This window comes from Poecilia formosa, unplaced genomic scaffold (genome assembly GCF_000485575.1).
Source record: "Poecilia formosa unplaced genomic scaffold, Poecilia_formosa-5.1.2 Scaffold697, whole genome shotgun sequence".
Taxonomy (NCBI): domain Eukaryota; kingdom Metazoa; phylum Chordata; class Actinopteri; order Cyprinodontiformes; family Poeciliidae; genus Poecilia; species Poecilia formosa.
Window position 1 is genome coordinate 43,524 of NW_006800636.1, and position 12,943 is coordinate 56,466.

Consider the following 12,943-nt stretch of genomic DNA (forward strand, 5'->3'; position numbering starts at 1 on the left):
ATGGTGAAAAACATTGAGTCCAAGTGACTCCGACCTGCAGGCGGATGTTCTTACTTTTACTGGACCACTGCCTCGACTGATGTAAAGTCAGAATCCAAAATGATACGGCAAGTATTTAAAAGTTGCATTTAGCGTCATACATAAGTGGCAGCGTGGCAACATGGTGTTAAGAGAAGATGAATTATAAATATTCCTTGTTTGTTTGGGCGCTAATGCCGCCGGTGGATTTCACACCGTTTCCTGTCTTTTACTCACTATATCCTCTCATTTACCCGGATTTTAAAAATGTTCTGCGCAAAGAACTGAGATCACACAGAGATAACAGCATCACAATAATCAGCATTTATTTGGGACAGATGCATACTATCACCACAAAAGCACATCACAAAACTCAAAGTACAAACAACACATGAATTTACCTGAAAGACAGAAAAAGACCAAAGATGGAAATAACAAACAAAAAGCAAAGACGTCTTTGTAGAATTGCGAAAGCAAATCTGGTTTGTTCGTCACGTGCACAAAGTTTTATAGTAAAGGCGTATTCTTGTCTTTAATTTATTCAAATAAGGCGTATCTTTGCTCATCCAACCAGGAGCTGTCTCTGACCCTCTCTAAAGTTAGAAACTCCCTGCAATTTGTTTCCAAATTCAAAAGCCATTTGTCCCCTTTGTCTAAACAAAGTGGAAGCAGAGCTTTTCCTCTGCTGGCCTGAACTCCTGAGTTTTATGGCTTTTCACAGATCAGTGTGAAAGCTGGAACTTCTCCTGATTGTTTCCCACACAGACAAAGGGCAGATCAACAGATCTTAGCAAACAATCTGCTGTAACTACAGGTAACATAAAGGTCAATAGGCCAGAATAAGTTATTAAACTGAAAACTATAATTAGGCTATTTCAATCAAGACATGTTGTTAACTAGATTACAAATTAGATTGTGTTTTACAGATATTCTATGTTGCATTCAGTTTTACACCAGCTGTTTAAATCTTATCAAGATGGTCAAAAGGTTAAACTCACACAAACAGCCACAATCCCCTGTGGATGCCTGCTCAGTCCACAGAGAGGTTAAGAACTGTGTGTTAAATTATAGAAAACTAAAACTAAACTATTTTAAATTCAACTTATTGTATTATATTTAATAGAAACATCCTACAAATGAAATACCAATTGGACCTTGGAAGCAATTTAGAACCAAATTTTCTTATTTTAAAACGCTGTTAATTTTATATAATATTTTACATGTGGTTAAGTTTTAAAACTAGCATATTCTAAATTTATTTTCCTAACTATGGCAATGTGGCATACACAAAAATTAATGGCTGCTATTATTATTATTATTATTATTATTATTATTATTATTATTATTANCACCGTTTCCTGTCTTTTACTCACTATATCCTCTCATTTACCCGGATTTTAAAAATGTTCTGCGCAAAGAACTGAGATCACACAGAGATAACAGCGTCACAATAATCAGCATTTATTTGGGACAGATGGATACTATCACCACAAAAGCACATCACAAAACTCAAAGTACAAACAACACATGAATTTACCTGAAAGAGAGAAAAAGACCAAAGATGGAAATGACAAACAAAAAGCAAAGACGTCTTTGTAGAATTGTGAAAGCAAATCTGGTTTGTTCCTCACGTGCACAAAGTTTTATAGTAAAGGCGTATTCTTGGCTTTTAATTTATTCAAATAAGGCGTATCTTTGTTCATCCAACCAGGAGCTGTCTCTGACCCTCTCTAAAGTTAGAAACTCCCTGCAATTTGTTTCCAAATTCAAAGGCCATTTGTCCCCTTGGTCTAAACAAAGTGAGAGCAGAGACTCTCCTGAACTCCTGCTGTTTTATGGCTTTTCACCGATCAGTGTGAAAAGCTGGAACTTCTCCTGATTGTTTTCCCACACAGACAAAGGGCAGATCAACAGATCTTAGCAAACCATCTGCTGTGACTACAGGTAACATAAAGGTCAATAGGGCAGAGTAAGTTATTAATCTGAAAACTATAATTAGGCTATTTCAATCAAGACATGTTGTTAACAACTAGATTACAAATTAGATTGTTTTACAGATATTCTATGTTGCATTCATTTTTACACCAGCTGTTTAAATCTTATCAAGATGGTCAAAAGGTTAAACTCACACAAACAGTCACAACCCCCTGTGGATGCCTGCTCAGTCCACAGAGAGGTTAAGAACTGTGTTAAATTATAGAAAACTAAAACTAAACTATTTTAAATTCAACTTATTGTGTTATATTTAATAGAAACATCCTACAAATGAAATACCAATTGGACCTTGGAAGAAATTTAGAACCAAATTTTCTTATTTTAAAATGCTGTTAATTTTATATAATATTGTACATGTGGTTAAGTTTTAAAACTAGCATATTCTAAATTTATTTTCCTAACAATGGCAATGTGGCATACACAAAAAGTAATGGTTGCTATTATTATTATTATTATTATTATTATTATTATTATTATTATTATTATTATTATTATTTTATTTTTCTATTTTGATATTGAATTTATTGATATTTTTTTAATGTATATTTCTAATTTCGAGATTTGGCACCTATTGTAATTAACTTTGTTGCAGTAGCAGAAAGCCACCAGTAGGAGGCAGTGTGGTCTCCTAATCGCACCAGAACCTGACTGGCAACCGATTCCAGGAGGATTTGAGAAGTATGGAGTTCTGTCTGCCTCGTTACTTCAACCTGTTCTTTCCTGTTCACAGGAAAAATCAGCGTCTGTTACACCGACACCAGTCCTGGTGCGTGTAACAGCAACGTGGCATCATGGCAATGTGGCACCATATCAACATGGCAACATGGCAGCATATCAACATGGCAACATGGCAGCATATCAACATGGCAGCATGGCAGCGCGGTTCTCCCTCTCACGTTGAACTCCAGCAGGCCTCCAGATGCTCCAGCCTCGTGATTGGCTGATTTAATCTCGTTGATCATTTATCAGTCGAACCGTCTGTCAGATCTGATTTGAGCCTTTTGACGTCATCGACGGTGAAACGAGTTGTTTTTTATGAGATGCTGTCTGACGTGTTTGGTCGACAGTCTGGCAGGAAACTGGCAGATCTGGCAACTTCCATCTCAGGATGGATCACAGTGAATAAATGCAGCACCAGCAGTTTGTTGATGGAAAACCTGAGAACATTTAGCTTTCTTCCTGTTTACAGGAACGTTTTTTCTTCCAGTTATGTCCAAACTTTACAGAAAAGGTGAAAAAATGATCTTCTGTTCCCGTCTTGTGACCTGCAGATAGTTTCATCTAACACATTGCTGAACTTTTTGTGTTGGGAGCATTTTCTGCTCCTTGTCCAGCCAGTTTTCAGACACTTCCTCTTCCTTACTGTAAGCTGCTGGCACCAGATCTGTCTGGATTACCTGATAGGTCAGCTCTGACGCATTCAGGGAAAACTGCGGCATCATCGTCAAAAGCTGCCCAGCAATACAGGCTGGAAACAAAAATCAGCATCAGGTGTCTTTTTTTGTTTGTTTTATTGGCTCTAATGGCCTTTAATTGATAGTTAGTTGACAGGAAAATGGGTAATGAGAAGATATGTGGCAAAGGTCGCAAGGCCAGGAATCGAACCTGCGACAGCCGCGTCGAGGACTGAGGCCTCCATCTGCGCCATCACAGCACACCAGCATCAGATGTCATTTTTATGCTTCACAATAAAACATTAAACCTTTAAAAATGGTTATCAGATGGTAGAACTGCAGAACACAGTCAACTCTGATCCCTGCATGAAAAGAAAGGAACCAGAACCAGAACCTCTGCTGCAAGGTTTGGGTCCACTTATGATGTCATCAGAACATCAGTGACCATGTGGAGGCTCCGCCCACACAGGACAGCGCCTGCTGCACCTCCACCAGTTCACTTCCTCTTTGGGTCCAGAAGGCCCCACATTTCTCTGTTGTTGCCATTAAGATGAGCAGAGACATGATGGGACGTCCAACCAAGCAGGTTCTGGCAAGGAAGTAAATCCCATCTCATTATTGGGGTCAGAAAAGTTACAGTGAAATGTAACGCGGTTGAAAAAGTTCTTCATGAGTTCCAGCTGCAGGACCAAAATGACTAGTGAACCACAACAAACGAGTTTTTCTCAGTAAACAAACTGTTTAGACCCGTAGAGTCAAACTAAAATCTAAATGTTTAGATCTGATTTGGTTCAGAGTCGCTGATCTAATCTCTGCTTTACAAAAATTAAGACTAAATAAAAACAAGTTTTAATGAGTAACTCCACTTAACAAAATTCCTCATAAATATTGATTTATTGCAGTGGCTCTCAATACAAGTGATGGGTTATTTAAATGATAACTCGTTAAGTTGCTTGATTTTTAAACCTGTTTCAATATTTCTATATTCACTTGTATTTTTTGTACATATAGATTTTTATATTGGTTCTGCTCTGTCCTCTGTACTGCGGTAACAATGTCAATTTCCCCACTGTGGGATTAATAAAGGAATATCTTATCTTTCCTGGTTTTCCCATCATAACTTCAACTTAATGTTCAAACACCAGGGATTTTATGGAAACATGTCCAGATTTTATTGTGTGGTTTTAAAGGCTCTATGTTGAAGATAGTAAGAAATAAAGGCATAGTTTCTTTTTTTACTGCCAGCTGCTCTGCAGCAGCCCCTCTGCTGTGGGCTAATGCTAACGCTAAGACGCTCCAGTTTCAATCTCTTCTTATTGATGTAAGACTTAAAGGGCTAAATGTAATTAGATATTTGCTGCCTTTAACAAAAAGAACCAAGTCTATCAAAGCAATGTAGCAGTTTAGCTAGTTTTGATTTAAGGCATAAGGAGGCAGTTTATCAGGATTCAGCCAAAGTAATGAAATAAACTGCAGTCTGATTTTTATTGTTAATGTGTTTCTTCCTATTGACCAGTGAAAGGAAATAAAATGTGTTTCATGTATTTTGCTTTAAGAATCAACTTACTGGAAGGTTTATGTTAGTGCTGCAGAGCCTCAGCTAACAGCTAGCAGCTAGCAGCTAGCTCCTCTCTTCAGCGGCTCTAAGGAGCCGGTACCATTCAGCTGCTGTTGCTCCTCCTACACTTTGGACTGAACCATTGTTCTAATAATGGGGGGGGACTAAAAATTCATTTTTTTCCCTCTTTCTTTTGCCTTTTCATATTGATATTGCTTAAATACAAGGGTTTCCTTCATGATTTCTTTGGGGGGGAAATTATAGACTTTTCCCAGATTGGGGGGGTCCAGACCCTCTCGACCCCCCCGGAATTTATGCCCATGGTTTCTGGTCTTAAAGACATGGGCCACTGAGAGACGGTCTTTGTCCACAGAGAAACATTTCCTGAACCGTCTGGGTCTGAAAGACCGCTCAGCGAAGAGGAAGCCACGGCTCACCTCAGTTTCCAGAAATCCACAGAGACCAAGAGCTTCATCTCTGGAGAAACGTCCTGCCGTCTTTATGGGATAGGGTTAGGTTTGGAAACGTCTAAAAGAAGTTGAAGCTCAGGCCCGAACAGGTCCAGACTGGTCCGGATTGGTCCAGATGGTTGATGTCCCTCAGCAGCCACAGTGGTTCCAAAGTGTCTTCAGGACAACGAGGTCCAAGTTCTGGAGTGTTTATCCCAAAGTTCTGATCTCAGTCCCAGAGCTCATAGGTTCTGTGTAAGTGAGGAAGTCTGACCCGGTTCTACTGGTACTGTCAGGACAAAGGTCAGAACTCCAGTTGACTGTTGGAAGAAGCTGGTTGAATCCAGAACATCGGACCCAGGTCGGTTTAATCATCGTTAAGGAACTGGAAACTATTCTAGAAGCTAACAGAACAAAACTAGCAGATCCAAACAGAACCAAAACAGAAACTGTTTGGACCGATTTCAGGTCAGACAGAAATAAAAGCTGGAGTGGATGGAAGCATCTGGTACCAGCTGCATGTTTTCTCTGAAGCTTTGGGTCAGAACTTTGTTTCTGAAGTCGTCCATGAAGGTTCTGTGGGTCGAGATGAACCAGAGAGAAAAACTTCACAAAAACTTTTTAAAACTGATGAGTGCGGCAGATCAAACGCTGAGGAATGTCGTCGGGTCGGATTTACTTAACTTTCTGCTTCTCCTTTGTCTGCAGGTGTTTCCACTCGTCACTCAGCTTATTTCTATAATCTATTATTGTTTGTCTGGTATTATTTCAACAACGCTCAATTAAATGTTTTTCTCTTTAAAGTGGCACCATATGAGGATTTTAGAAAGTAGAATTTATCTTTAATTCAGATAAAGAACCAGAAGTGGACTTACAGGACCAACAGAGCAGAGCTGCTTCCTTGATCCAATATTTGGTCTCTGGAATATGAGTCAGAGTGAGACCTCCTTCACAGGATTATTGGTCTGTGATGTAACTCAGGTTTAGGTTTCTTCATGGAGACCCATTTACCGACAGCTGGAACCAGTTTTCCTGGCCAGAACTCTTCAAGAAACTAAATCCAGTCGTCTGATATGTTTGGAGGAAAAAACGATTTGGATCATTTTCCTGTTGCTGGAACAGGAAGCAGACGAAGTCCAGATAAGGAAGTTCTGGAGTGGAAAAAGTCTGGACAGGAAACCTTTTAGTCCCAACCGACCTGACAGCCACATCCAATAATTCAGAAGAATCGTCCTGAAGAACCGTTACCAGGAATAAAACCCTAACCCACATAAAATTAGGGTTTTATTTATCTGATATATTTTATTTTCATGTCATCATTTATGAACCGTAAGCAGAAAATCACAGGAATAGAAATAAAAGCTGGAAAACGCCCAACAGTGAAATAAACTTTTAATAATAATTTGATTTATTAAGCAATCTGTCGATGGGCCAGCATCCAACCTAACCAGCATCCAACCAAACCAGCATCCAACCAATCCAGCATCCAAATGGCTCCAGGTCCAGTGAGAAAGAGCCACTGGACCAGCTGGTTCTGTTCTGACCCAGCAGCAGAACCGGACTGGTTCTAATCTCCCCTCAGATCCAGATGGATTTGGAAAATTTAAATTCATGACAAACACAGACAGGAGGGTGAGAAGTGTGTCAAATGACGGGACCACAGCCAGGTGGGGGGCGTGGCCTCAGCCAGGTGGGGGTAGAGGGCGTGGCCTCAGCCAGGTATGTGCTGCAGCAGCAGGTGGAAGAGGCAGATGGTTTCAGAGCGATGGGTCTCTACCAGCTGATCGGTGCGGCGGTTCTGCTGACTCTGATGACTCCAGGTAGGAACCTACTGACCTTCATCACCTGCAGGGTCAAAGGTCATGATGCCAAACTGATTCAGATATGAAGCACAGAGATGTTCAGGGTGAATCAGATCTTTATTTTCTTGTTTATTCATTTTACAGAAGCTAAAATAATTTGCTGTGTTAATTTTGATAAACATTTTGACTTTAAAATGTTCATATTAAAGTTAATATCAGATATAATTTGGGCTGGATCTGGTTATTAGGAGGGAAATTATGATCAGAAGAGAGAATATAAGGTTAGATCTTCACAATCCAAACATAATGAGGTTAATATCAGGTCCAAAGTCTCATGTTGAAAATAAATACATATAAAGATGCAATGAAGAGAAACTAAATACATGAGATTAATGACTAATAGTTGATACTCTACTAGATTCATTCCTCTGCAGGTTTTATTCTTGATCTCTGGACAGAAACAAACTTGAAAACTGTTTTCTAGCTGATGACTTTAAATAATGGCATCACAAAAAACGCGTCAGACAGTAACAGGAAGGAGAAAATCTTCAGAGAAACCAGTGGAAAAAATAGCAATGAAAATATAATTTCACAGCTTCACGAAACGGTTTATCAAAGTTGAAGAAGCTGCTAAAACTCAAACCCAGATTGCTCAGATGAAACCAAACCATCCGAATCGCCCTGCCGCTTTCAGACTGGAGAGACATTCAGTCATGTCTGCAGGGAGATAGAAATATAGAAATAGAAACGTCCTTCACTTTTTCCAACCATGGGGAATTTCTGTGACTCACAAACAGATAAAGGTTCTAGTGAGATGAATGAACAGGGTGATCCAGAGTTAAAGACTGAAATTTAAACTTTGGTTGGGAACCAGAGCTTGTTTAGTCCACAGTTTACTGGTCCCATTCTGGTCCCATTCTGGTCCCAGTCCCTGAAGAATAACACTTCAACCCCTCCAGCACCAAAACAGATTCTCTTGCTCTCAATCTGCTGCCGTCTTAGCAGAGACTCTCCACAGGGACTAAAGAGACGGCTGATTAAAGTCTGAGGTTAAACCAGCAGAGATACAAACTGCTAAGGATCAGACTGAACCGAAACCTTAGCCAGAGGTCAGAGGTTAAACCAGCTAGAGCTGCGTTCACAATCGCCTTTTCTGAACGCTGACTCTAGAGACTCCTGGACGAGAAAACTTTTATAAACAGACTCTATAAACAGACTCTACTTCTAGTCTTTATTCTGTTTACTCAACAGAGAGTTCTGGACTGGAACCACTGCCTGTGGTCCAGTTTGATCGGGTTCGGGTCTGGTCGGTCCTGGGATCTTGTCCAGAATCTGGCAGACTCTAACAGAGTTTATCTCCAACTAGACCCAATAGGTTAGAAAAGCACATGTTATTATAACATGATCAGTGAATATTGAAGGTTTTCAGACTGAAGGCTTTGTGTGGAGGGAGTGTTTTATTTGTCCAGTCAGTCACTGAATGCCTCTCCACTATAAAGCCACTCACTGATTCTAACAAAAGACACAAACAGCCATTAGTAGGGTATGTTCACCATCTGTCATCAGGGCCAGAGACTGAAACTATGCTGGAAAATGTGTGCTCACTTTTCTTTGAGACGAAGCAGCCAAACCGGTCTGAGACGCTGCGCTCCAACTCCTCTGGCAGTGGGACAGTGTGTCCAAGGAGGACAGCAGCGCCCCCTGCAGGTTCAGGTGCTTCTGATGGAAAAACCTCAAACTGGGAAAAATTGATCTGGAGGGTGAAAGGAACAGAAAATATTCTCATTTACTTTCATTATTTACTTTGGGTGGATTTTAGGTCGGCACAAAGATGGTAGTGGTGTTGCCATAGTAACATGACTTGCTGATGAGCAAGTCTTGTGAGGATTTGGGTTTTCTGTGTTTATTTAGTTCCTGTGTTTCCTGTCTGCCCCTTGATTGTTCCCTGCTGTCCCTTGTTTTCCCCTGATTACCTTCCCTGTGTATTTTTACCGACCTGTGTCTCTTGTTCCCTGTCGGGTCCTTGTTGTGTCTACATCCTGTCCCAGATGTCAGTAGTCCTGTGTTTTCGCAGCGCTACCAGTGTATCTGAATTCCTTGCCTCATTGTTCACCTGTGCTGCCTGGATTTCTGTACTCACCTGTGATCGTCATTAAAACATCCTCACCAGCAACCAGTTCATGACAAATCTATCCCAGTGTGTTTTAAAGTCTGTGGGCTCTCTGGACTCAGACAGTGAGTGTTTCCAAGTATTTGGAAAAAACTTCATTTATAACTCACATCTGATAACGAAGCGTTCCTAATGAGAACGTCTTCATGACCTCCAACATTACTGAGCCCTATTGGACGCTCCTGAGTCACAACATGCTTCTGTTTTAAAGCAGCTCCTGAAGCACTCTGCTTCCTGTGACATCATAGAAACAAAGGAATCAGCCCAGATATCAGAACCTGTTGGTTCATTCCTGGTCCAGACACCAGGAGGTTCTAACAGTGACATGATGGGAACGTCCAGCCATCACGGCTCTGGAGGGAATCGGCCTCAGAACCAGAGTTCTCCTTCTAATAGTTTGTTTTCTGTTTTTCAGAGTCGGAGTCGCAGCTCTCTGGTACGTCCATCTGTTCATGCTTTTCACATTGTGATGTTTTAGTCAGTCCCTGAATGCAAAGTAGATCCAGCTAAAAGCATCCACATGACAGGAGGTGAGATGTAGGAAGCTTAGAGTAAATGTAGATGTCCATGTGTCCTCAGATTGTGGTCAACCAGCACTAAACACCAGGATCGTTGGAGGAGCGGCGGCTCCTCAAGGGTCGTGGCCCTGGCAGGTCAGTCTGCAGACCTCGTCTCACTTCTGTGGAGGATCTCTGATCAACAGCGAGTGGGTGCTGACTGCAGGTCACTGCATTATCAGGTCAGCACAGAAGGCAAAACGGTTGATTAGTTTGGATGAGAGATCTGGAAAGGTTTACAGTCTTCTGTGTTTGTCTCTTCTGGCAACTCTTCCAGCAACATAGGTTCAGCAAGACTGGTTCTGGGTCTTCAGAGTCTGACAGGGACCAACCCAAACAAAGTCACCCGGACAGTAGCACAGGTTATCCGTCACCCTAGCTTCAGCATTTCCACTCTGGACAACGACATCGCCCTGATAAAGCTCTCCTCAGCTGTATCGTTCAACAACTACATCTCGCCGGTGTGCCTGGCGGCGGCGGACAGCACCTTCTACAGCGGCGTCAACTCCTGGGTCACCGGCTGGGGCAACATTGGATCTGGTGGTAGGTCTCACTACAGAACAGAGCTACTCTGTTCAACTTATGCTTAAGTTAGATATTCTTATAAAACAATCAGATGCGCCATGAAAGAACAAGCAGAAGCATAGCTGGCTGGATCCTGTAGAGCAGATTTCAAATCAGTATTTGTCAAAACATTAGAAGGTGCTGTCTCCCTCCTTTTTTACAGCTTCATCTCAATATCTGAGTAAAACTCTTGACTATTCCAACACTTAGCAAAAAATGTAACGGTGGTGATCCTAACTGACCTGAAACAGGAAACATTTAGCGTGATTTATTATCACACAGAGGGAAGCAGATTTTTTTAGTCTTTTAAACAGTGATGGTCACTTCAATGGTACCAGTGCCCAGTGGTGGGCTGTCGGGGCCAGCGGGGCCTTCTCTGCTAGCCCTAGAAAATTGAAAAGTGGAAAATGTTTTAATCATACTTAATTGTATCTATAATTTCAGTTTTATTCTACAAACGAGTTGCTTATTGGTAGTATTGAGGTTTCACTTTAATTTCCTACTTTAAAAAGTAGTTTAAATGCATCTGGCGAGCAGCTCCGCCTCAGGCCCGGCTGTACTAAGTCAGAAACGCCGAGCAACAGGCCACAGTTGGCATGACTGACAGAGTAATCAGCCAATCAGAGCTGACATACAGTGCCGGTCCGTTCCGCAGGCCCGGATGTAAGTAAAGAGCTTCCCCTGCTTTCCCATCGCTGTCAAGTACACCGAGAAGGACCTCGCTGCAGCAAACAGGAAGGGGCGGGACGGACCGCTGTCAGTCTCTTACCTTATTTGAAAATGGGACCATTGCACTCCGGAAGTGAAGGGGGCGCTATTCCCTATACTTCCGTTTTTACTTTCTTTTGAAATCTGTGATATATTTTCACCTTTAGGAAGGATTTTCACTCTCAGAATGTATTTGAACTTCAATCTTTTATTTACTTCATGGCAGCTCACAGTTTTTAGCAAATTCTGTAGCTTTCGGTGAACTTCTAAATCTGCTCCTTAGTCGCATCTTTTCGGTCCTGCTACTGCCTCTAGTGGCGTGTGAGTGGTAACACAACTAATCTAATTACATTACTAAATCAGAATACCGCAAAGTCTTTATTATTTACTATTAATTCTGGCATTACTGGACCAGTAAAAGATAAATTCCCTCACAAAAGAACATACCTTTTCATTTTCTTAAAGAAGTAGAGCTAATTAAATGAGATAAACAAGAACTGAAAGTGATTCCAGTTTTACTTGATGGTCAACCTGTTGAAACTGTGGCAAATTTTAAATACCTCGAGTCATTCCTGGACAGTCAGCTCATATAGTATATATAGTATATTATAGTTGATCATGTTGTTTCTCAGGTCTCCTTATGTCTTTTGTTCCTCCCATAATTGTGTATATATANTCTCTGCTAGCCCTAGAAAATTGAAAAGTGGAAAATGTTTTAATCATACTTAATTGTATCTATAATTTCAGTTTTATTCTACAAACAAGTTGCTTATTGGTAGTATTGAGGTTTCACTTTAATTTCCTACTTTAAAAAGTGGCTTAAATGCATCTGGCGAGCAGCTCAGCCTCAGGCCCTGCTGTACTAAGTCAGAAACGCCGAGCAACAGGCCACAGTTGGCATGACTGACAGAGTAATCAGCCAATCAGAGCTGACATACAGTGCCGGTCCGTCCCACAGGGCCAGATGTAAGTAAAGAGCTTCCCCTGCTTTCCCATCGCTGTCAAGTACACCGAGAAGGACCTCGCTGCAGCAAACAGGAAGGGGCGGACGGACCACTGTCAGTCTCTTGCCTTATTTGGAAATGGGACCATTGCACTCCGGAAGTGAAGGGGGCGCTATTCCCTATACTTCCGTTTTTATTTTCTTTTGAAATCTGTGATATATTTTCACCTTTAGGAAGGAGTTTCACTCTCAGCAGGTATTTGAACTTCAATCTTTTATTTACTTCATGGCAGCTCACAATTTTTAGCAAATTCTGTAGCTTTTGGTGTACTTCTAAATCTGCTCTTTAGTCGCATCTTTTCGGTCCTGCTACTGCCTCTAGTGGCGTGGGGGTGGTAACACAACTAATCTAATTACATTACTAAATCAGAATACCACAAAGTCTTTATTATTTACTATTAATTCTGGCATTACTGGACCAGTAAAAGATAAATTCCCTCACAAAAGAACATACCTTTTCATTTTCTTAAGGAAGTAGAGCTAACTAAATGAGATAAACAAGAACTGAAAGTGATTTCAGTTTTACTTGATGGCCAAGTTGAAACTGTGGCAAATTTTAAATACCTTGAGTCATTCCTGGACAGTCAGCTCATATAGCATATATAGTATATTATAGTTGATCATATTGTTTTTCAGGTCTCCTTATGTGTTTTGTTCCTCCCATAATTTATATATATATATATATATATAAAAAAAATTCCCCTCTCACCCTCCGTGGGTGGTCT

The 12,943-nt window shown here is 40.9% G+C and overlaps 1 protein-coding gene across 1 annotated transcript in view; it reads left to right on the forward strand.

Moving 5' to 3' along the window:
- The first annotated feature begins 6,854 nt into the window (after positions 1-6,854).
- The window catches only part of LOC103130934 (transmembrane protease serine 9-like), a 15,407-nt gene continuing 9,318 nt past the window's right edge, over positions 6,855-12,943 (forward strand). The window contains exons 1-4 of the mRNA XM_007542464.2: positions 6,855-7,234; positions 9,802-9,822; positions 9,966-10,125; positions 10,221-10,527. Coding sequence (XP_007542526.2) covers positions 7,063-7,234; positions 9,802-9,822; positions 9,966-10,125; positions 10,221-10,527 — 660 coding nt within the window. The 5' untranslated portion in view covers positions 6,855-7,062. The remainder of the gene's footprint in view (positions 7,235-9,801; positions 9,823-9,965; positions 10,126-10,220; positions 10,528-12,943) is intronic.